The sequence below is a fragment of the Choloepus didactylus genome, chromosome 16, assembly GCF_015220235.1.
Source record: "Choloepus didactylus isolate mChoDid1 chromosome 16, mChoDid1.pri, whole genome shotgun sequence".
NCBI lineage: Eukaryota > Metazoa > Chordata > Mammalia > Pilosa > Megalonychidae > Choloepus > Choloepus didactylus.
This window is the reverse complement of record NC_051322.1, coordinates 60,589,483-60,615,646: the sequence shown is the minus strand read 5'-3', so window position 1 is coordinate 60,615,646 and position 26,164 is coordinate 60,589,483. Positions and strand designations below refer to the sequence as shown.

Genomic DNA, 26,164 nt, shown 5'->3' with positions numbered 1-26,164 from the left:
GTTGTAAAACTAGTGAAGTCATAGATGTACAGTGCTTAGTGGTTTCTTGCACATAGTAGATAGTAAATACTAGCTGTAATTACTATTTAATATCACTAGCTACTAAGTTGTTACTTACCACAGAAACGAATAACACATGGTTCCTACCCTAAAAGAGCTTACATTTTAAAGGGCAAGGCACACCTATATGTAAGTAACCGTAAAGCAAGATATTTTGTGATTGATGTCAAAAGAGGAGTATATGAAAAGTTCTGTGGGAAAGCAGAGAACAGGAGAGGTTTCATAGAGATGATGGCTCTTGACTAGGGCCTTGAAGAAGACAAGCGGAGATTCAGTAAGGTCCAATAGAAGTCACCACATAAGCTGTCCATTTTGCATGAAACCTTCGGTGACAACTCCATGCCTACAGAAAAATAAGAAATGAATACCTTGGCCTTCAGCCTGCCACTCTCTAGTCCCAGCATGCCTTTAACAAACATTTGAGTACCTGCATTAGCTAGATGTTAGGGCACAGCTGTAAGATGGCATGCTTTCTGCTGCGAAGGAGTTCTTTGACTAATGTCTGAGTCAGAAATGTAAGTAAATTATATCAGTAAAATATAGTTTGCCCAATGTAAAGGAGTGAAGGTTCGTTTAGTAGATATAACAAAAATTAAAACTTCAGCTGTCACTATCACCATCATTTCATAATAGATAACATTTTAACACCACACGTACAGGAACAATATAATTTCAGAAAAAAGGGCTACCTATAAATTAATAATTTTAGGTTATGAATTGATACCTGAGCATTTGTTTCAACAAACTAGTGACTTTTTGTCACTGACTACATTGGCACACAAACTGCTGCCTTAGACCAGTGTTTCTCAGACAGGGGTATTATTGTCCCCTCAGGGGACCTTTGGCAATGTCTGGAGACATTTTTCATTGACAGAACTGGGGAACTGTTGCTGGCACTTCAGTGAGTAGAGGCCAGGGATGCTGCTAAAACATCCTGCAATGTGTAGCATCGCCCCCACAACATCAGTAGTGCCAAGATTAAAAAGCCCTGCCTTAGACACATTGCTTTCTTTTCGACCTCCATACCTTTGTGCTGGAATATCTTCTTAATCTTCACCTGTAAAAAATCCAGCCATTCTTTAAGACTTAATTTAGCTGCTACTTTTTTTATGAAACCTTTTGTGCATGTGCCAGTGAAAATTGATCTTTTTTCTAGGATCTCTACTTTACAACACTTACATACTTGAAGTTATTTATATATATATGTATATAAGACTCCCACAATCTTATTTCCACTACAAGTATATAAACTTCATGATGGCGATGGTTTTATGTCCTCCACAACAATTAGCATGTTATCTTGAACATAGAAGGTTACACTAAATATTTGAATAAATTAATATGGACTTTTAAAAATGATTGTACAATAAAATTTTTCAGAAAGATACCACAAAATAGAAAAGAGATTATGGTTGAATAACAGTAGATATTAGAATGCAACAGAATATGCCCTCATCAACCAGTCGCTAGTTATAGCTGCTAGGTGTCAGATGAAATATCTTGTCAAGAACAAAAATGATTTATTTTAATACAAATTTTTAAATTAAGGAATTTTTTTCGTGTGTATCTTGCGGTTTTGAAGAATTTGTCACTGATGACACATGGTAGGGATATTGACAAAAGATTAGCTCTGCTGATGTCATATTTACACAAATAAATTTTTCAAACAGTTTACTTAAGCAAGGCTTTCAATATTGTTTAAGGTGCAAAATTCCCAATCAAATGGACAGCTCCTGAGGCTGCACTGTATGGCCGATTTACCATAAAGTCTGATGTGTGGTCATTTGGAATTCTACAGACAGAACTGGTAACAAAGGGCAGAGTTCCATATCCAGGTATGCTTGTATTTCCATAACTCTTGGTTATCCCATCAGTGTGGTTTAATAGGGAGCAAAAATGTAAGGGAAAATAAAGGCCTTTATTTCTTCTCTCTCTCTGTCTCTAAGAGAATTTTGGCATTGGGTGGACAACCACCAGTAAGAGTCAAAATCTTCGAGAATGCTCCACATTCACCTCAGCTTTCTACCTTGGGCATTTTCTAAAAGGGCCTTTTATTTCTACTATTCTGTCAGATAATAAGCTTAATAATTCTGTCAGATAATAATCTTAAATATCCTAGGCCATCTTTTTCCCCAAAAGTAATTGTTCTTTATGTTGATGTATTTTATAAAAATATAGTTGCCCTGTTTTCCTCAATAGACTCTTTTGAGATCTTTTTTATATTTTATTTCTCCTAGCAAAGCATATTTGTAAACCATTAATTTAAGTAATATATCTGTTATTAATAAAGAGGAAAAATAAAAGTGTTTCCCTCTCAAAAAATGAGAAATTCATATAGCTTCTAGAGGTAAGGAAAATTTTTAGCTCACTTGAATTCAGCTACAATTTAATATTCTCTTAGGCTGACACTTGTCAAACTTTTCCACTGAAGTATCTCCAAGAGTTTAGTAGAGTAAAAGCATATAAAATTCAGGCCTCAGGAAAAACTGTTATGTTAATCCTATGGTTTTTCATATTATCTATCATATCCTTCTTCCCTAAATACCTCCAGCTTTAAATCCAATGTCATTAAATTTTATCACCCCTTTCTCTTCCATTTTTTTAGGTCCTGTTTGATTTCTTTTAGCAGTTTCTTATAGTTTTCTTTAAATAGGTCTTTTGTGTCCTTGGTTAAGCTTATTCCTAAATACTTGATTCTTTTGGTTGCTATTGTAAATGGAATTTTTTTTTTTAATTTCTTCCTCTTGCTGCACATTACTTGTGTATAAGAACACTACAGATTTTTGGTTGTTTATCTTGTCACCTGCCACTTTGCTGTATTCATTGATGAGCTCTTATAGCTTTGCTGTAGATTTTTCTGGATTTTCTACATATAGAATCATGTCATCTGCAAACAGTGAAAGGTTTACTTCTTCCTCTCCAATTTGGATGCCTTTTATTTCTTTTTCTTGCCTAATTGCTCTAGCTAGAACTTCCAGCACAGTGTTGAATAATAGTGGTGACAGTGGGCATCCCTGTCTTGTTCCTGATCTTAGAGAGAAAGCTTTCAGTCTCTCCCCATTGAGTACAATGTTAGCTGTGGGTTTTTCATATATTGCCTTTATCATATTGAGAAAATTCCCTTCTATTCCTATCCTTTGAAGTGTTTTCATCAAGAAAGGATGTTGAATTTTGTCAAATGCCTTTTCTGCATCAATCGAGATGATCATGTGGTTCTTTTGCTTTGATTGATTGATGTGGTGTCTTACATTAATTGATTTTCTTGTGTTGAACCAGCCTTGCATACCTGGAATAAACCCCACTTGGTCGTGGTATGTAATTCTCTTAATGTGCTGCTGGATTCGATTTGTGAGTATTTTGTTGAGGATTTTTGCATCTATGTTCATTAAAGAGATTGGTCTGTAATTTTCTTTTTTTGTCGTATCTTTGTCTGATTTTGGTATTAGGGTAATGTTGGCTTCATAGAATGAGTTGGGTAGCTTTCCCTCCTCTTCAATTTTTTTGAAGAGTTGGAGCAGGATTTGTATTAATTCTTTCTTGACTGCTTGGTAGAATTCACATGTGAAGCCATCTGGTCCTGGGTTTTTCTTTTGGGGGACCTTTTTGATGACTGACTCAGTCTCTACTTGTGGTTGGTTTGTTGAGGTCATCTGTTTCTTCTTGGGTCAATGTTGGTTGTTTATGCTTTTCTAGGAAGTTGTCCACTTCATGTAAGTTGTCCAGTTTATTGGCATATAGTTGTTCATAGTATCTGCTCATTATCTCCTTTATTTCTGCAGGGTCAGTAGTTATGTTTCCTTTCCCATTTCTGATTACGTTTATTTGCATCTGCTCTCTCTCTCTCTCTCTCTTTTTTTTTTTTTTTTTTGTTTGTTTGTTTGTTAGCCTAGCTAGGGGTCCATCAATTTTGTTGATTTTCTCAAAGAACCAGCTTCTGGTTTTGTTGATTCTCTCTTTTTCCTGTACTCAGTTTCATTTATTTCTGCTCTAATCTTTGTTATTTCTTTCTTTCTGTTTGCTTGGGGTTGGTTTGCTGTTCTTTTTCTAGTTCCTCCAGGTAGACAGTTAATTCCTCAATTTTTGCTCTCTCTTCTCTTTTAATATAGGCATTTAAGGCAATAAATTTCCCTCAGCACCACCTTTACTGCATCCCATAAGTTTTGATATGTTGTGTTTTCATTGTCATTTGCCTCAAGGTATTTACTGATTTCTCTTGTATTTTCTTCCTTTACCCCCTGCTTTTCTAAGAGTGTGTTGTTTAGTCTCCATATATTTGTGAATTTTTCAATCTTCTGCCTGTTATTTATTTCCAGCTTCATTCCGTTATGATCTGAGACAGTGTTTTTTATAATATCAATATTTTTAAATTTGTTGAGACTTGCTTTGTGAGCACCCCTTTCTCTTGTTGCTGTTATCTGCTACTCAACATTCAAGTTCCCTCAAACAGTGACTCACCACCACTGTCTCCAATACTGCTATCTTAATTCATTTAATATACATGTTAATGATTTTTCCAATACCTGGTTTCTTATAGCCTGAATTATTCTCCTCAGCAGTCTTGGCTCCCGTCCTACCTTAGCCAGTCTACCCATATTCATACCCTAAACCTTAATGTTACAGGAATGGTAACTTCTCAGTTCCATGTATCCTCACTCTGACCACCACCTACCATCTTTGACGCACACTCTCTACCCCACTCCCAGCAATTTCTTGATGCTACTAAGATCTCCAGTCCATTGATTCTACCATCTTTCCATGCCCCCCACTCCCTTCATGAAATCATTCCACTCCTTAATCAGTTTAAATCCCGTAGCCAAGCAGTATAATTTACTCCCTTGCATGTACAATTGCCCTTTTCCCTTCTCTCATTTCATCACCTTCGCTTAGCAAAAGCACAATTAAATTCAAAGTTGCCTACTAAATACCAGCACTCATGTGATTAAATATGATGGAGTAAAAAATACATCCATGCTCAGTAGTTTTGCTTTAAATTTATAACCCTCACAGAGTGATTAGTATCCAGCTTAGTATTCCACTACAAACAACTACAAAAGTAGAATATGTAAAACAACTACAAAAGTAGAATATATGAAACAACTGTTTTGGCATTGCACAGCAAACAGTGAGGGCAACAGTCCTTGAGTTGGGCAAGTCCATGAGATGAGCCTTACATTTACCTCAGTTTTCTTCCTGAAGGCATTTTTCAAAAGGGCATAGGGAATAAAGCCCAAGCAGAAAGAAATAAGTCTCACTTGGTAAAGGAGACAAAGATCTGGGTTCAGGACTGCCAGGGTGCTGAGATCTGGAGGGCAAGGCCCCAGAAAAGAGGGCCCTCACAGAGAAGGATTCCAAAAATTCTGCCCAAAAATTCCTCTCATGTCCTTGATCAGCTCCTAATCTGCACATGGGCAAGTTGAGACTCTGGAGGCATAACAGAAAATAGTCATTGGGATGCTAGGGAGCTAAGCAGAGGTCAGAGGCTACAGAGTTCCGGGGAGTTCTTGCCCAGCCAAATTGGCGAGACCTTGGAGAATACTCTGGACTTTTTGTTGAAAGGGCAGAACTGAAATAGATCTGAAGCAGCAAAACCTAAAACCAAACATTGACAAGATCTAGGTGATCTGCCAGTTATTTAACAACCTGTTAGAATAAAACTTAACATCCTTTAGAGGAAGATAACATGATCTCGATAATCTACAATGTGTGATTTACAGTGTCTAGCATAAAATTAAAAACTACTAGATATACGAAGAAGAGGAAATGATGACTGATGATCAAGAGTTAAAAGTCAACAGAAGCAGACCCAGAGATGATCCAGATATTGGAGTTAGCAAACAAGGACTTCAAAGTAACAATATTTAAAATGTTAAAATAGAGGAAAGTTCAGAAAGATGGGTGAAAAATCAACAACTTCAACAAAATTGGAATCTATGAAAGAGAATCATATGGATATTCTAGAACTGTAAAGCAAATATATGAAATTAAGAACTCAATATATGGACACAGCAGAAGACAAGATTGATCCAAATTAATGCACAGAGGAAAAGGAATAGAAAAAATAGGATAGAGTATATGAAAAAAGTGGGACATAGTAAGAAAAGGTCTATCAATATGTAACTGGAACTCCAGAAGGAGATGAGAAAAAAATAGAACAGTAGCAGTATTTGAAAAACTGATGGCCCAAACCTCCAAATCTGATAAAAGACACAGATTCAGTAAACTCAGTGAACCTCTCAAACAGGATACATACAAAGGAACTCAGTGAAATTACAAAAATGAAACCCAGAGTAGCCAGACAGAGGTAGTATATTACTGTCACAGAGGAGCAGTGGTTAGACTGATGCTAACTTTTCAGAAGGATTTGGAAGCCAGAAGAGAATGAAATTGTCAGGCTAGCCTGTGTCCTTCAAAACTGAAGGCAAAATAAAGAAGCTAATGAATTTGTCAGGGTGAACCTACACTTCAAGAAATACTAAAGGGAGTTCTTCAGGCTGAGGGGAAGTGATCCCATACAGAAGCAGAGAACTGCAGGAAGGAAGAAGAGTACCGGATAGGGTAAATATAAATGTATATTGACTATTTAAAACACCAACAATAAAAAATGTCTTGTTGAATTTATAACGTATATGAAAGTAAACTCTGTGACAGTATTAACAAAGGGTAGAAGGAGTAAAGATAAACAGTTTGGGAAGTGGTGAAAGGAACTGTTTAGGGTAGAGTATAATAAATCAAAGAAACATATTGTAATCTAAAAGATAACCACTAAAAGAATAGTAAAAGAAGTAAAACTCTAAGGAGCGGACAGAAAAGGTAAAAAGGGCATAATAAAAAAAGTTAAACAAAAAGCAAGAAAGGAAGAATAAAACGAACAAACAGATGGGACAGATAGTAAATGTGATAGAGTTAAGCCCAATTAAATCCATAATTGCATGTATGTGCACTAAACACTCCAATTAAAAGACTAAAAACTGGACTTTATATATACACACACGTGCATGCACACGCAAAATGCTATCATGCTTTTTATAAGATACATAGTTTAAGGACCAAAAAGATTGAAATTAAAAGGGTGGAAAAAGATATACTCTGCAAATGCTAACCAAAAGAAAGTCTGTGTAACAATAGACTTTAAGCAAGAAATACTACTAGAGCAAAGAAGAGCATTTCATAATGATAAAAGTCAATTCACATTTGTATACAACTAACTACATAGCTTCAAAATATACAAAACAAAAACTAATAGGATTAGGAGATTTTAGGTGAATGTTCAGATGAGAGTCAGAATATATATAATTTGTAGATTGCCAGTTTTTAAAGAAGTAAAAGATATCCTGTATAAATTCATTTATCTTTCTTTGATAATTTGAAGAGGATTCTGAAAGGACACTAGACATGTAACAAAAAAACATCAACTATAGACTCTTCTCACAACAGGCTAACCCTTTCAAAGTAATAGCTTCTGTTTATTAGTCTTGTTTTGGGACAAAAACAACATTGGAAAATACAAACAGGTATAAAATGTTTAAATTTATTGATAGAGTGCCAAATATTTTACTATGTGATTTTAAGCATTGACAGTCTTACAATCTTTCTATCCCCTTTTTCTCCTGGGGAGTAGAGGAGAGAAACCTGACTTTCTGCTATGCTGAGGAAATTTTATTATCTTATTTTGAAGTTCAGAAGTTCCCTTATAGGAAAATATTCTCATCCTGAAGACAAAGGATATTTCTACTAAATACCATTTCTGTGAATTTTACTGTCATAGTTCTCAGCATAAAGCTATTTAGTTGTCTGTCAGAAAATTCTGAAGGGTCAAATCTTGAATGAAAGAGTTTATTGGTAATTAGAAGTTATTTTTGGCCAGGTTCCGGTTTATTTAGATTAATTAATCTTAACACCAATTAAAGTAATAGAGAAATACAACATAAAAGTTATGAACAAAGAAAGGCATAAGAGTGAAAGAAGCTACCTCAATTAAAGTAAGTCTTCACCAAATATTAATTCCCTTGCTCCTTTTCTGCTTCTTCTTTTTTTTTTTTTTTTAATCATCATTTTATTGAGATATATTCACATACCACGCAGTCATACAAAACAAATTGTACTTTCGATTGTTTACAGTACCGTTACATAGTTGTACATTCATCACCTAAATCAATCCCTGACACCTTCATTAGCACACACACAAAAATAACAAGAATAATAATTAGAGTGAAAAAGAGCAATTGAAGTAAAAAAGAACACTAGGTACCTTTGTCTGTTTGTTTGCTTCCCCTACTTTTCTACACATCCATCCATAAACTAGACAAAGTGGAGTTTGGTCCTTATGGCATTCCCAATCCCACTGTCACCCCTCATAAGCTACATTTTTATACAACTGTCTTCGAGATTCATGGGTTCTGGGTTGTAGTTTAATAGTTTCAGGTATCCACCACCAGCTACCCCAATTCTTTAGAACCTAAAAAAGGTTGTCTAAAGTGTGCGTAAGAGTGCCCACCAGAGTGATCTCTCGGCTCGTTTTGGAATCTCTCTGCCACTGAAGCTTATTTCATTTCCTTTCACATCCCCCTTTTGGTCAAGAAGATGTTCTCCATCCCACGATGCCGGGTCTACATTCCTCCCCGGGAGTCATATTCCATGTTGCCAGCGAGATTCACTTCCCTGGGTGTCTGATCCCACGTAGGGGGGAGGGCAGTGATTTCACCTTTCAAGTTGGCTTAGCCAGAGAGAGAGGGCCACATCTGAGCAACAAAGAGGCATTCAGGAGGAGACTCTTAGGCACAAATACAGGGAGGCCTGGCCTCTCCTTTGCAGCAACCGTCTTCCCAAGGGTAAAACTTATGGTAGAGGGCTCAACCCATCAAACCACCAGTCCCCTATGTCTGTGGTCATGTTAGCAACCATGGAGGTGGGGTAGGCGAATACCCCTGCATTCTCCACAGGCTCCTCAAGGGGGCACTACATCTTTTTTTTTTTTTTCCTTGTTTGTCTTTTTTCTTTTTTTTTTTTTTTTTAACTTTCCCTTCTTTTTTCAAATCAACTGTATGAAAAAAAAAGTTAAAAAGAAAACAAACATACAATAAAAGAACATTTCAAAGAGACCATAGCAAGGGAGTAAGAAAAAGACAATTAACCTAAGATAACTGCTTAACTTCCAACATGTTCCTACTTTACCCCAAGAAAGTTACATAATATAGCAACATTTCAGTGAACTTGTTCCTACTACATCCATCAGAAATTAACAGACCATAGTCATTCCTGGGCATCCCCAGAACGTTAAATAGCTTATCTGTTCTTCTTGGATTATTGTTCCCCCTTCCTTAATTGCTCTCTACTGCTAGTTCCCCTACATTCTACATTATAAACCATTTGTTTTACATTTTTCAAAGTTCACATTAGTGGTAGCATATAATATTTCTCTTTTTGTGCCTGGCTTATTTCGCTCAGCATTATGTCTTCAAGGTTCATCCATGTTGTCATATGTTTCACCAGATCGTTCCTTCTTACTGCCGTGTAGTATTCCATCGTGTGTATATACCACATTTTATTTATCCACTCATCTGTTGAAGGACATTTGGGTTGTTTCCATCTCTTGGCAATTGTGAATAATGCTGCTATGAACATTGGCGTGCAGATATCTGTTCGTGTCACTGCTTTCCGATCTTCCGGGTATATACCGAGAAGTGCAATCGCTGGATCGAATGGTAGCTCTATATCTAGTTTTCTAAGGAACTGCCAGACTGACTTCCAGAGTGGCTGAACCATTATACAGTCCCACCAACAATGAATAAGAGTTCCAATTTCTCCACATCCCCTCCAGCATTTGTAGTTTCCTGTTTGTTTAATGGCAGCCATTCTAACCGGTGTTAGATGGTATCTCATTGTGGTCTTAATTTGCATCTCTCTAATAGCTAGTGAAGCTGAACATTTTTTCATGTGTTTCTTGGCCATTTGTATTTCCTCTTCAGAGAACTGTCTTTTCATATCTTTTGCCCATTTTATAATTGGGCTGTCTGTACTATTGTCATTGAGTTGTAGGATTTCTTTGTATATGCAAGATATCAGTCTTTTGTCAGATACATGGTTTCCAAAAATTTTTTCCCATTGAGTTGGCTGCCTCTTTACCTTTTTGAGAAATTCCTTTGAGGTGCAGAAACTTCTAAGCTTGAGGAGTTCCCATTTATCTATTTTCTCTTTTGTTGCTTGTGCTTTGGGTGTAAAGTCTAGGAAGTGGCCTCCTAATACAAGGTCTTGAAGATGTTTTCCTACATTATCTTCTAGGAGTTTTATGGTACTTTCTTTTATATTGAGATCTTTGGTCCATTTTGAGTTAATTTTTGTGTAGGGGGTGAGGTAGGGGTCCTCTTTCATTCTTTTGGATATGGATATCCAACTCTCCCAGCCCCATTTGTTGAAAAGACCATTATGGCTCAGTTCGGTGACTTTGGGGGCCTTATCAAAGATCAGTCGGCCATAGATCTGAGGGTCTATCTCTGAATTCTCAATTCGATTCCATTGATCTATATGTCTATCTTTGTGCCAGTACCATGCTGTTTTGGCAACTGTGGCTTTATAATAAGCTTCAAAGTCAGGGAGTGTAAGTCCTCCCACTTCGTTTTTCTTTTTTAGAGTGTCTTTAGCAATTCGAGGCATCTTCCCTTTCCAAATAAATTTGATAACTAGCTTTTCCAAGTCTGCAAAGTAGGTTGTTGGAATTTTGATTGGGATTGCATTGAATCTGTAGATGAGTTTGGGTAGAATTGACATCTTAATGACAGTTAGCCTTCCTATCCATGAACATGGAATATTTTTCCATCTTTTAAGGTCCCCTTCTATTTCTTTTAGTAGAGTTATGTAGTTTTCTTTGTATAGGTCTTTTACATCTTTGGTTAAGTTTATTCCTAGGTACTTGATTTTTTTAGTTGCTATTGAAAATGGTATCTTTTTCTTGAGTGTCTCTTCAGTTTGTTCATTTCTAGCATATAGAAACATTACTGACTTATGTGCATTAATCTTGTATCCCGCTACTTTGCTAAATTTGTTTATTAGCTCTAGTAGGTGTATCGTCGATTTCTCAGGGTTTTCTAGATATAAGATCATATCATCTGCAAACAATGACAGTTTTACTTCTTCTTTTCCAATTTGGATGCCTTTTATTTCTTTGTCTTGCCGGATTGCCCTGGCTAGCACTTCCAGCACAATGTTGAATAACAGTGGTGACAGCGGGCATCCTTGTCTTGTTCCTGATCTTAGAGGGAAGGCTTTCAGTCTCTCACCATTGAGTACTATGCTGGCTGTGGGTTTTTCATATATGCTCTTTATCATGTTGAGGAAGTTTCCTTCAATTCCTACCTTTTGAAGTGTTTTTATCAAAAAGGGATGTTGGATTTTGTCAAATGCTTTTTCAGCATCTATTGAGATGATCAATTGATTTTTCCCTTTCGAGTTTTTAATGTGTTGTAATACATTGATTGTTTTTCTGATGTTGAACCATCCTTGCATGCCTGGAATGAACCCCACTTGGTCATGGTGTATGATTTTTTTAATGTGTCTTTGGATTCGATTTGCAAGTATTTTGTTGAGGATTTTTGCATCTATATTCATTAGGGAGATTGGCCGGTAGTTTTCCTTTTTTGTAGCATCTTTGCCTGGTTTTGGTATTAGATTGATGTTAGCTTCATAAAATGAGTTAGGTAGTGTTCCATTTTTTTCAATGTTTTGAAAGAGTTTGAGTAAGATTGGTGTCAGTTCTTTCTGGAAAGTTTGGTAGAATTCCCCTGTGAAGCCATCTGGCCCTGGGCATTTATTTGTGGGAAGATTTTTGATGACTGATTGGATCTCTTTGCTTGTGATGGGTTGGTTGAGGTCTTCTATTTCTTCTCTGGTCAGTCTAGGTTGTTCATATGTTTCCAGGAAATTGTCCATTTCTTCTACATTATCCAGTTTGTTGCCATACAGTTGTTCATAATATCCTCTTATAATTTTTTTAATTTCTTCAGGATCTGCAGTTATGTCACCTTTTTCATTCATTATTTTGTTTATATGGGTCTTCTCTCTTTTTGATTTTGTCAGTCTAGCTAGGGGCTTGTCAATCTTGTTGATCTTCTCAAAGAACCAACTTTTGGTGATATTTATCCTTTCTATTGTTTTTTTGTTCTCTATGTCATTTATTTCTGCTTTAATCCTTGTTATTTCTTTTCTTGTACTTGGTTTAGGATTGGTTTGCTGTTCATTTTCTAGCTTCCTCAGTTGATCCATTAGTTCTTTGATTTTGGCTCTTTCTTCCTTTTTAATATATGCGTTTAGTGCTATAAATTTCCCCCTTAGCACTGCTTTTGCTGCATCCCATAGGTTTTGGTATGTTGTGTTCTCATTTTCATTCGTCTCTATATATTTAGCAATTTCTCTTGCTATATCTTCTTTAACCCACTGATTGTTTAGGAGTGTGTTGTTTAACCTCCAGGTATTTGTGAATTTTCTAAGTCTCTGATGGTTATTGACTTTTAATTGTATTCCATTGTGGTCAGAGAATGTGCTTTGAATAATTTCAATCTTTTTAAATTTATTGAGGCTTGTTTTATGTCCCAGCATATGATCTATTCTGGAGAAAGTTCCGTGAGCACTAGAAAAGTATGTGTATCCTGGTGATTTGGGATGTAATGTCCTGTAGATGTCTGTTAAATCTAATTCATTTATCAGATTGTTTAGGTTTTCAATTTCCTTATTGGTCTTCTGTCTGGTTGATCTATCTATAGGAGAGAGTGATGTGTTGAAGTCTCCCACAATTATTGTGGAAACATCAATTGCTTCCTTTAGTTTTGCCAATGTTTCTCTCATGTATTTTGTGGCACCTTGATTGGGTGCATAGACATTTACGATTGTTATTTCTTCTTGCTGAATTGCCCCTTTTATTAGTATGTAGTGGCATTCTTTGTCTCTCAAAACATCCCTGCATTTGAAGTCTATTTTATCTGAGATTAATATTGCTACACCTGCTTTCTTTTGGCTGTGGCTTGCATGAAATATTTTTTTCCATCCTTTCACTTTCAGTTTCTTTGTGTCCCTGTGTCTAAGATGAGTCTCTTGTATGCAACATATTGATGGTTCATTTTTTTTGATCCATTCTGCGAATCTATATCTTTTAATTGGGTAGTTTAATCCATTTACATTCAACGTTAAAACCGTGAAGGCATTTCTTGAATCGGCCATCTTATCCTTTGGATTATGTTTGCCATATTTTTCCCTCTCTCTATTAATATCCTTTATTGTACCCATACCGAATCTCTTTAGTACTGAACCTTTCTCCAAGTCTCTCTGTCCTGTCTTTGTTTCTCTGTCTGTAGGACTCCCTTTAGTATCTCCAGTAGGGCAGGTCTCTTGTTAGCAAATTCTCTCAGCATTTCTTTGTCTGTGAAAAATTTAAGCTCTCCCTCAAATTTGAAGGAGAGCTTTGCTGGATAAAGTATTCTTGGCTGGAAATTCCTCTCACTCAGAATTTTAAATATATCGTGCCACTGCCTTCTCGCCTCCATGGTGGCTGCTGAGTAGTCACTACTTAGTCTTATGCTGTTTCCTTTGTATGTGGTGAATTGCTTTTCTCTTGCTGCTTTCAGAACTTGCTCCTTCTCTTCTATGTCTGACAGTGTGATCAGTATATGTCTCGGAGTGGGTTTTTTTGGATTTATTCTATTTGGAGTTCGCTGAGCATTTATGATTTGTGTATTTATGTTGTTTAGAAGATTTGGGAAATTTTCCCCAAAAATTTCTTTGAATACTCTTCCTAGACCTTTACCCTTTTCTTCCCCTTCTGGGACACCAATGAGTCTTATATTCGGACGTTTCATATTATCTATCATATCCCTGAGGTCCATTTCGAGTTTTTCAATTTTTTTCCCCATTCTTTCTTTTATGCTTTCATTTTCCATTCTGTCATCTTCCAGGTCACTGATTCGTTGTTCAACTTCCTCTAGTCTTGTACTATGAGTGTCCAGAATCTTTTTAATTTGGTCAACAGTTTCTTTAATTTCCATAAGATCATCCATTTTTTTATTTAGTCTTGCAATGTCTTCTTTATGCTCTTCTAGGGTCTTCTTGATTTCCTTCATATCCCGTACTAGGGTCTCATTGTTCATCTTTAGTTCTTTGAGTAGCTGCTCTAGGTGTGTCTCTTCTGGTCTTTTGATTTGGGTGCTTGGGCTTGGGTTATCCATATCGTCTGGTTTTTTCATATGCTTTATAATTTTCTGTTGTTTTTGGCCTCGTGGCATTTGCTGAACTTGATAGGGTTCTTTTAGGGTTTGTAGACTAGTTGAAGTCCTTATCTCTAATTTATCAGATCTACAGCTTCGTGGAGTAGACTTTCTCTAACTAACCAGCAGGTGGCGTCCACGAGCCACCTGTTCTCCACAAGCCAGATCTCCCCTGCTTAGCCTTTTTGGTGAGTGGGGGAGTGAGTCTTGTGGGGCCCAATTGGTGTACCAAGCTTGCTTGTGTAGTTGGTGTTGCCTGCCCTGTATGTGGGGCGTGTTTCTGGGCAGTCGGGGAGGGGGGGTGGCCCTAACAATCAAATCTCCCTGATGATCCTAGAGTTTTAAAGCTACTGCAATAGTCTAATCCTTCAGTTCAGTCCTGCCACAGTTTGTCTCTGCCACTGACCCACAAGTCTTTGGTATTGGCGTATGGCTCCTGAGACTTGCAAGTGGGCCCCTCTTCCAGGCTGTGCACCCCGGGTCCTCTGTTGAGGGATGACTGTGCTATGTCACAGGTGAGTGCCGTCCCCCCAGGGCAGTTCTGGGCTGCTGGGCTGTGTTGGGAGGCTCCCAGTCTGCTCAAATGATGGCTGAATGGGGCTCTGTTAATTCACACTGCTCCCCCTTCCCAGCTCTGGGACATTCAGCTGAGGTTGCAGGGAAGGCTAATGTCCACGCCCAGTTTTGTGGTGTGTGCCTGTTATTTGAAGCACTTCCGTCACACTGGGTTGTCTGGGGCAGCTCTGGGCTATGGGGCTGGCGATGGGCAGGAGTGTTTCCTGTCCACCAGGATGGTGGCTGTGAGCGGACACCCCCCTTTTCTTGGGAAGTTGTGTTGTTTATTGAATTTTCTCAGCCACTGGATTATTGCCTTTTGTCTCAGAGCTCTCTTAGTTCTGCTCTTGACTTGACGTGCCCAAATTTCAATTCTTTGAAGCTTTCTGTATTGAGCTTCTTAGAGTAATTGTTTTAGAAAAAGCAAAAAGGATTTAAAAAAAAAAAAAAAAAAAAACAACGGCCCTCCTCAGAGATCTAATGGGTTATTGAAATGCTAATAGACAAAGCAACCAGGGCCATTAAGGAAAGGTGCACAGGGCAGAGAGATCAGCCTTGCTTCGGGATTTGCATATGCGCCTCAAGGCCTGATCTCCGCCCTTCCCCTTTCTGTGTTCACCAGAACTCCAAAAATCCTCTGCTTTTATTTTGGAGTTTTTCGTGTTGTTTTTTTTCTATGCCTGTCTCCTCTCTGCTGGGCTGGCTGCTCTCAGAGTCTCTGGTGTCTGTTCTCAGTCTATCTATGGTTGGAGTTTGAATCAGTAGAATGAGTTTCCGATAAGAGCAGCCACTGCAATTCTCCCTTCTCCTTCCTGGAGCTGACAGCCCCTCCTCCCCTGGGACTGAGCCTGGCAGGGAGGGGCGCGGGTCCCCTGGCCGCAAAAACTTACAGATTTCGCTGATCTCAGCAGTTCCACGTTTTCATGGGTGTTGTATGAAGTATGCCCAAAGACAGATTGCTCTGTGGTGTCCAGTCCACGCAGTTCCTGGCTTTTTACCTACTTTCCTGGAGGAGTAACTAAAACATACAGCTCACCAGTCTGCCATCTTGCCCCGCCTCTCCTCTGCTTCTTCTTAACATCTTCTGACTCTTTCTGTGGTTTATAAAATGTACTGGATTTCATTTATAAAGATAATATCTACTTCAGTGTAAATCTCAGAAGACTAAGATTCAAGTATTGGGCCCCAAAGTTATAGTCATGCAGTTACTCTTTATAGTCAGTAAAGACGTATGAAAAATCACTTATTTCTCAGAAACATAATAACTACAATTAAAAATAGTGATTTAACCCATTACATTAGTTTAAGGGAATCATGATCTACAAAATAGTCATCAGTGATTATGATGACTGATCGTTGAGTGAAGATTGTGGGAGATTTGAGGTATGGCCTTGACTTGTTGACAGCAGGGAAGTTGGTGTGGGAGATGGGAAGAGTGGTGGCATTGAGGGCTTGGTGCTGTGGTATAGGGAAGATTTAGAAGAGGCCATGTTTCTGGTTTGTAATAATATAGGTTGAGCTGCTGCCGAGGGAGTGGGGATAGAGGAAAATTTTAAAGGAATGCAAGAAAGGAACGGTGTATAATAACTTGAAGAAAGTCAAACAGCTGATGTTAGATAAGGAAATGTTTCGGGGAAGTGATTTGATGTAAAGTCACATAGTTAGTAAATAAAAATAAAGTCATGTAGTCATGTAGTTAGCACAACCAGGATTAAGACTCTTTCTTCTAAATTCCTACTTGAAAGTTCTTCCAGAAACTATTTCCTCTGTACCTCATTAACCCAAGTTTGGTTATTGGTAACTTAATATCAGAAACTATTAATTCCTCAAAATAGCATCTATATTCTCATTCATCAAATGTGGTTGGCTTTTGAAAGCATTAACGTTAAAAGTAAGATTTTGGATGGAATGGAACAGTAAGACATTTTGAAACACAGATGAGCATTTTCTAAGCTTTTCTTGATACACTTTGATTTTTAAAATTTTCTTTGTTGAAAACATCATTTCACTCTATACCTCGAATCAGTTAGTGACTAGGGGATTTGTTCTGTTTTGCAAGTGGTGGTTGGGGTCATTGTTTTTTAACATTTGAATCTTGCGTGTTAGGCATGGTAAACCGCGAAGTGCTGGAGCAGGTGGAACGGGGGTATAGGATGCCTTGCCCTCAGGGCTGTCCAGAATCCCTACATGAATTGATGAACCTTTGTTGGAAGAAGGACCCTGATGAAAGACCAACATTTGAATATATTCAATCCTTCTTGGAAGACTACTTCACTGCTACAGAGCCACAGTACCAGCCAGGAGAAAATTTATAAGTCAAGTAGCCTATTTTATATGCACAAATCTGCCAAAATATAAAGAACTTGTGTAGAGTTCCTCACTTATGTACAGGAATCAAAAGAAGAAAATCTTCACTCTGCATGTTTTTTAATGGAATTTTAACTGGAATTCCAGACATGGTTGCACAAAACCACTTTTTTTTTCCCAAGTGTTAAACTCTAAAGTACCAATGATGAATTTTCCAACTTATTTCAGGGTCCAAAGAAAGTATAGCTAAGATGTTAATGACAGTGTGAGTGATAGCATGACAATGAAGAGCAACAAGGCTACTGTTTATAAATCCTTTTCCTCTTATCCCTCAACTCAGAATTGTTAAGGGAAAATTATTTATCATTACTGTCAAAACTTTGGATATAAAAAGTTATACATAATAAAATCTAAAATCAAGGAATTTCATGGGACCAAACAATTCCATTCCAGTTTAAAAATTTTTTTGCATTCATTAAGTTGAACTGTTAATATACAATCTTAATATATGCCTCCTTTTGCATGGAAAAGGGCCAGGTTTCTTGGAAGCAAAAAGGAATATAAGCAGCATCTAAAACTTGATTAAATGTTAGACCTCAGCAGTGGAATTTGAAAGTATAATGTACTATGTTAATACTCATTCACAGAACTACAAAGAGGAATAAAAAAGTTTTCACTTTAATCATTTTCTGAATAGTTTAATTTAGAATAATGAAGATAACTAGAAAGTGAGTAATCTTTTCAAGGTTGCATTGATTTAAAAAGGCAATATGTGATTGAAATTGTATTGTCCAATACAAGGGGAAATCTTTTAATCTTTAGATACTGTAAAAACTAAGACCCAGAATTTAAATAATGCTTTTTCAAAAAATAGACTTGGTATTGTAGATGTTGCTAATTTGTACTTATGGGGAAGGGTGCCACAAGTATAAAATATTACTAGATCAGGGACTTGAATGCACTTTTGCTGTTAATGAATATAGACTAAGAGAGAAAAATGTATTTAAAAGAAATGAGAGAAAAAATGTGAAATCTTTACAGGTAGATGAATGGAATATAATGTTTAATGTTGATGTCATGGAGTGACAAAATGGCTTTGCTGGCACTCAGAGCTCCTCACTATCTCTTTTCTGAGACTTTTTAAGAATTATAAGGTATGAGTATAATTTTTCTTAGTATACACACTACATGAATGTTATATCCTCAAAATAGTGAAGTTAAAGCTTCACATTTATTCCAGTGATGCAACTTTTCCTCAAAACATTTTTAAAACTCCAGTTTTCAAATTTCTGTTTTATCTTACGTTCACTTTTTAAATATACTTAACGGTGACTATTTTTTCTCTTTTAGAATATACTTGATTTGAGGAGGAAAACTAATTCAGAATATAATAATAATGCAAAAAAAAAGGGATTGTTTTTGCCCGTTTAAAATTAAAGTGGAGAAATGCAACATAAAATAAGACTGGTTTTTATGACTAAGTTACAAAGAAATTCCAAAATATGAATTTGAATAGCAGCATTACTGGTTTAAGTGTCTAGCAAAGGAAAAATGAATCTGATAAAAGTCTGGTATTTATGTTTTTAAAATATTCTATTTTATAGTCATACTTTAAACAAAGCAATAACATCAGGTCCCCATATTTTAGGAATGTAATTTTTAACTACCATCACTTACCTGATTTAATCATGAAATGTAAAATTCTGTGCCATCGTATGTGTTGGAATTTTAAAATGTGACAAATGAACTTCAGGCAAGTTGGCAGCAATTCTGGTACTAAAAATTGTGATTGTTTCTTATGTTTACGTAACCTGCTTAGTATTGAATTCCTCTACCAAGGGGTCCTCCTAAGGAAGAGTGTGTCATTATTTACCCTTAACTTCTACAACCCTGTGACATCAGATTTTTAAAGGGCTTTATGTGAACTATGATATTGTAATTTTTCTAAGCATTTTGAAAAGGGTAGCATTATATATGTACTAATGCTCTTAAAAAATATAAGACAGGAAAAGTTGATGGTATTCATTAGGTTTTAACTGAATGGAGCAGTTCCTTGTAATAACAATTGTATAGAAAGGAAATAAAACACTAACTTAATGTGTATTCAGTTTAAATGGTTATGTATTTTTAAATTGCCAAGAAAAATAAACAACTTTGTACATTTGACTTTTTTCAACAGCTTGTGTTCTTCAATCTCTTAATGTAGAACTTAACCCTTACCAAAAATAAAGTTGGCAAAAACAACTTTCTAGCACAAACACTTTTTTTAATGAATGATGGTAACCTAAAACTTAATATTTTTATAAAGTATTGTAATATTGTTTTGTGGATAATTGAAATAAAAGTTCTTATTGAATGTACCTAATTTATCTTTTTAGTTGCTATTCATACTTTCTCATCAGTTTTTTTTAAATTGGTATTAAACCAAAGTATATTCTGAATTTATACTTCCATTGAAAAAAATATTCAGTTACTTATAGCTCCCAAGCAGAGTTAAATCAATTCTTTATCTAATTCAGAACACTAATAAACTCATTCTGTGTGCTTAATTTTCCATGTCAGTTGAATGACCTTTTTTACAAATATTTCCTTTTTTCTCCAATTATACCAGTCACTACAATTAATGTAGCATTATAGAAAAATCTTAAGTGATTTGGGTGAAGCTCTTCACAGAGCACCTTAAGTAAGGTATATTAGAAAAACCGTTTTTGACCATGAGGGATTTAATTTTCTACAAAGGAGAAATTCATGGTCATTAACATTGTTCTATTTAATACTTCTATCATAGGTATAATGAAAATAAAATTATCTAATACTAAATTATGAATGGCCAATCAAAAACATCTGGTATTTTCAATAATGTAATAGTATCAATTACATTTTTTTTAATCTTCATTTTATTGAGATATATTCACATACCATGCAGTCATACAAAACAAATCGTACATTCGATTGTTCACAGTACCGTTATGTAGTTGTACATTCATCACCTAAATCAATCCCTGACACCTTCATTAGCACACACACAAAAATAACAAGAATAATAATTAAAGTAAAAAAGAGCAATTGAAGTAAAAAAGAACTCAATTACATTTTACTGTTATATCACCTAAAATTATTAGCTTTACTTTTCCCTAATGATTTCAGAAAATAAAATTCAGTCAACACATATACTTTATTTAATAAATGTGAAGTATTTTTATACCGTATAGTAAGAGTTTCTCAATTTAAGAATATATTTTTAGTTCGCTGTTTGCCTTTTAGTGTTGCATGTAATTTTTGACATTTAAGTTGTATATTTGTAATTGTCAAATCTATTAATTCCTTTTGTATGCTTAGAAACTCCTTATCCATTCTGTATGTTAAATTTTATACTTTTCTCTTTTACATTTCTATTCATTTGGAAGTTATTTGGGTATAGCATAGCGTGATTTTTTTTAAATCATATAGTTTTCCCAGTATCATTTATCGTTTATTCCCACCCCCATTGGTTTGCATTCCTTCCTGTATTATGCACATCGGCACATGCCTGTTTTGTCCAATTGACTTGTCATTTCTTCCAGCATAACACTTTTTAATTGCTATCACTTTATGATGCATTTTAATAACCAAGAGGGCAAGTTCCCATTGCTATTCCTTTTTCTTCTTTTTAATCTTGGTATTCTGGCAAATTCCTAATGAAATTTAGACTTTTAATTTTCATATTCAAAAATCAAGTAAAATTTGGTTGAAATTGCATTATGCTTATAAGTTATAAGTTAATCAGTCTTTCCATCCATTAATGCAAATCTTCATTTAGATCTCGAAGTTCTTCTCTTAAGACTTGTCTCCATGGAGTTGGAAGATGCATTTCATCTCTTGTCTGATCATTCAGCATGCAATATACAGAATTGAGAAACAATGTGCACTGATACCATTTAGTTCCCTAAAATCAGCTCCTCCCTGCTCTTCCTCCAGTTTCTCTTTTTTTAGTTTAATCTACATCAAGTAAGTTTCTGCCACTGGCAACCAGTCAAATTGTTGGTGGAGAAAGGACTACTTCTGGTTAAAACATGCAGCATGTGCCCAATATTGTCTGTTTGCCCTCCACATCCATTCAACCCAGAAGGCTGACCTGTCCTCATCAGTGGGCTCTCTTACTTCCTGGTTTCCTGTTGAGTTCAGTCAATGAGGACCCCTAGTTGAAGTTGGAAGGAAACAGGAGAGAGAGATCAAGGTATTTATTCCCCTAGCCCCCTCCCTGGGAGGTCCTTCAACCAAAGGCTCCTCGCAATGCGGCCTCCCCCATATACCTGCTTCCATTCCTTATCCTTTCTGGCTCACGGGTGGCAACAGTTTTGCTGCTAGTAACTCTGGTTACTGCATTAATCCTTTTGTTCCACAATCTTGCCCACCCTTTGATTTATCTTCATTTGTGCTGTTTCCAGTTGGCACCTAGTACCCATCATAATACCAGTAATCAGTAGAAAATAGGAACTTATTAGCTATAACACCCCTTGATGATATAATCAAGAATTGGGATCTTATAGCTGAATCAGATACACTGATTAATGGAGTCTTACCATATACAGTGTACCAATTTTTGAAATTAGAAATTTAATTGAAAAACTTAAGATTCTGGTTTTGAAGTTGGAATTTTTAATATTCTCAAGATTCGATATAATCCCTCCACTGTCTACAGTTAATAAGGTCTTATATTTTTACATTTAATACAATATTGTACATTGCTACTATACTGCAAATGTTACTTTTGCATAAACTGTTACTTTGATATACTCCCCAATCAGCTTTTTGCTTCAGAAGTTCCTGTTTATTTTATTTCTAAAAAGAGAGACGTGTCATCTATTATCCTTTTCAGCCAGAGGGAATGATCATCTGTCGTCTTTGTTTCCTAATAAACTAAAACTAGCTTGCTCCTGGTTACTCTTTTCTTTCCCAAGAAGTGGAAAAGGCATACATTTGTTTCCGTAGAAACACAACAGCTCTTTCTCTTTTTTTAAAAAATGCAATTTTATTGAGATATATTCACACACCATATAATCTATCCAAAGTATACAGTCAGTGGCTCACCGTGTCATCATATAGTTGTGCATTCATCACCACAATCGATTTTAGAACATGTTCATTTCTCCAAGATAAGAAAACTAGAGAACACCTAAAACCTCCTGTTCTAGTTTGCTAATGCTGCTGGAATGCAAAACATCAGAGATGGCTTGGCTTTTATAAAAAGGGGTTTATTTGGCTACACAGTTACAGTCTTAAGGCCATAAAGTGTCCAAGGTAACACATCAGCAATCGGGTACCTTCACTGGAGGGTGGCTAATGGTGTCCGGAAAACCTCTGTTAGCTGGGAAGGCACGTGGCTGGCATCTGCTCCAAAGTTCTGGTTTCAAAATGGCTTTCTCCCAGGACATTCCTCTCTAGGCTGCAGTTCCTCAAAAACATTACTCTTAGTTGCACTTGGGATACCTGTCCTCAGCTTCTCTGGAGCAAGTCTGCCTTCAAAGGCCGTCTTGACTGTCTCTCATCTGTAGGTCCTGTGCTTTCTTCAAAGTGTCCCTCTTGGCTGTAGCAGCTTGCTCCTTCTGTCTGATCTTATATAGTGCTCCAGTAATTTAATTCAGACCCACCCTGAATGGGCAGGCCAACACCTCCATGGAAATTACCCAGTCAGAGTTATCACCCACAGTTGGGTGGCGCACATCTCCATGGAAACACTCAAAGAATTACAATCTAACTCTGATAGGTCTGCCCACACAAGATTACATCAAAGATAATGGCATTTGGGGGGACATAATACATTCAAACTGGCACACTTCCCATACCCCTTATAATCTCCTGTTATTCATGGTTTTTGTGTTTTTTTTTGTCTTTATTACTCACCTGTGTATACACTGGATAGAGGGAGTGTCAGACACAAGATTTTTCACAATCACACAGTCCCAGTATAAAAGCCATATAGTTATACAATCATCATTAGAATCAAGTCTATTGGATTACAGTTCAACAGATTCAGAGATTTCCTTCTAGCTATTCTAATACACTAGAAACTAAAAAGGAATATCTATATAATGCATAAGAATAACCTCCAGAATGACCACTTGACTCAAATCTCTTAGCCACTGAAACTTTTTTCCCCTGTTGGTCAAGAAGGTATTCTCAGTCCTACAATGCCAGGGCCAGGCTCATCCCTGGGAGTTCTGTCTCACATTGCCAGAGAGATTTACACCCCTGGGATTCATGTCCCCTGTGTGGGGGAAGGTAGTGAGTTTATTTGCAGAGTTGGCTGGGAGAGGCCATATCTGAGCAACAAAAGAGGTTCTCTGGGGGTGACTCTTACACATAATTATATGTAGGCTCAGCTTCTCTGCAGGAATAAATTTCATAAGGGCAAGCCCCAAGATCGAGGGCTTTGCTTATTAAATTGGGAGTCCCTGATGACTGCGAAAATATCAGGAATTTCCCAGGTGGGGAAGTTTTAATAGTTCCACATTCTTCCCAAGTCCCTCAAGGGGACTTTGCATATATATTCTTTTATTTTCTGCCCAAAATACTCTGGGATTTATAGGGTATTACATTAACCTGTACAGGATAACAAGATTTCATTCCCTATTCGAGGTTCCATGTAATTATGTTGTTTAAATATAGGTTAGTGTGCTACAGAGAATATACATTTTGTTCCAAATAAGCATCTCTTAAATAACAGTTCAAACTCAGGAATAGATGTGACTGCTGTAAGAGTTTACAATCTACGAACCTTTCCAAGAAGCCTTATTGAACATTCTATACTCCTGCATTGTCGATTGCCCAATGTCTGCCCACGTTCTATCCCAATGACCTATGCTCAAATTCAATTCTCAGCATCTGCTCATTATAGTTAGTTTATATTAGTGAGGCCTTACAATATTTGTCCTTTCTTTTCTGAGTTATTTCACTCAACTATAATGTCCTCAAGGCTCACTCACCTAGTTGCATGTCTCTCTCACTTTTGAAGATCTGTGCAAGTATGGAAGTTGCTTTGCCAGCACATGTACTAGTGATTTAACTAGAGCTGGAGTTTTCAGTTTCCTCCAGCACTCAAAGGTGATTAGCCCATCTTGTAAAACTTCCTTACCGTTGATGACATTTCCAGATATGTGTCCACATATGTGTTCTGACAGTACCTCCTGAGAAAATGGTAATGAATCTGTGTGCCTGATTAATATTAAAGCTGTGTTGAAAATATGTTAAGATGTGTGCGAGACCCTCCTCTGTTGCCCCGAACCTGCCTTCAAATCTGCTACACATAGCTTTGGGTCACTGGCATTTAGGGAAGTAAAGGGTTTTGGATAATATTCAGAAGGATTGGTAAGGTACAAAGAAGGGAGAGGGGTGGATTTCACACTTAAGAGATTAAATGCAGGAGTAAATTAGGAATTTAGCAATTACATAAACTGAATCAGGTGAGTAAGAGAAAAGTAAGTCCAAGTAGTTCCAGAAATACTGAGGAGAGACTAGATTTCCCCCATACGTGGGCAGGAGTTCAACTTAAATTCTACAGGTCAAGTTAACCTGAGCACACTGGAGGACTTTTGAGAACCCAAAATAAAAAAACTGCCTCTAGTCAAAATGTTGATATGGATGAGAGAAATAGAAAGCAAAGCTCTGTCATTGGCCAAAAGGATTGACAGTGATCCTAATAAAAAAATGAATTATTTAGTCATGTGTCCCTTCAAGGTTCTTAAATATTTTTTACTCACTTATAATTGCACTATTTTCAAAGAAAACTTCTGTCCCCTAAAACATTGAGAGAATATACCATGGAACTTGATGACAAACTGAAAACAAGCATTTATGCCTCCTATCCCAAATCCCTTGAAACAGCCAACGATTTGGTTGGCTAGTTGTTTTTTTTTTTTAAATCTTCATTTTATTGAGATATATTCACATACCACGCAGTCATACAAAACAAATCGTACATTCGATTGTTCACAGTACATTTACATAGTTGCACATTCATCACCTAAATCAATCCCTGACACCTTCATTAGCACACACACAAAAATAACAAGAATAATAATTAAAGTGAAAAAGAGCAATTGAAGTAAAAAAGAACACTGGGTGCCTTTGTCTGTCTGTTTGTTTGTTTGTTTCCTTCCCCTATTTTTCTACTCATCCATCCATAAACTAGACAAAGGGCTGTGTGGTCCTTATGGCTTTCCCAATCCCATTGTCACCCCTCAAAAGCTACATTTTTATACAATTGTCTTCGAGATTCATGGGTTCTGGGTTGTAGTTTGATAGTTTCAGGTATCTACCACCAGCTACCCCAATTCATTAGAACCTAAAAAGGGTTGTCTAAAGTGTGCGTAAGAGTGCCCACCAGAGTGACCTCTCGGCTCCTTTTGGACTCTCTCTGCCACTGAAGCTTATTTCATTTCCTTTCACATCCCTCTTTTGGTCAAGAAGATGTTCTCCATCCCACAATGCCGGGTCTACATTCCTCCCCTGGAGTCATATTCCACTTTGCCAGGGAGATTCACTCCCCTGGGTGTCTGATCCCACGTAGCGGGGAGGGCAGTGATTTCACCTTTCAAGTTGGCTTAGGTAGAGAGAGAGGGCCACATCTGAGCAACAAAGAGGCATTCGGGAGGAGGCTCTTAGGCACAATTATAGGGAGGCCTAGCCTCTCCTTTGCAGCAACAGTCTTCCGAAGGGTAAATCCTGTGGTAGAGGGCTCAACCCATCAAACCGCCAGTCCCCTGTGTCTGTGGTCATGTTAGCAACCATCAAGGTGGAGTAGGCCAATACCCCTGCATTCTCCACAGGCCCCTCAAGGGGAGCCTTGAAACAGCCAGCGATTTGGTTGGCTAGTTGGTTTTTATAATCCTTAGTAGCCAAGCTAGAAAATTAGGGTATTGTCAGTCCAGCAGAAAATTTTTGAGACTCCTGGAACCAGAAGACACTCATTTCAAAACAAATAGAAGAGCTCTTTCCCAAGAATGCCAGCTGGTGGC

General features: G+C 36.9%; 1 protein-coding gene across 4 annotated transcripts in view; it reads left to right on the top strand.

Annotated features, from left to right (window-relative positions):
• The window catches only part of YES1 (YES proto-oncogene 1, Src family tyrosine kinase), a 121,670-nt gene extending 102,336 nt beyond the window's left edge, over nt 1–19,334 (top strand). For all 4 annotated transcript variants that reach the window (XM_037806015.1, XM_037806013.1, XM_037806012.1 and 1 more), the window contains 2 exons: nt 1,764–1,895; nt 16,968–19,334. In XM_037806015.1, coding sequence (XP_037661943.1) covers nt 1,764–1,895; nt 16,968–17,176 — 341 coding nt within the window. In that variant the 3' untranslated portion in view covers nt 17,177–19,334. The remainder of the gene's footprint in view (nt 1–1,763; nt 1,896–16,967) is intronic.
• The last annotated feature ends 6,830 nt before the right edge of the window (nt 19,335–26,164 follow it).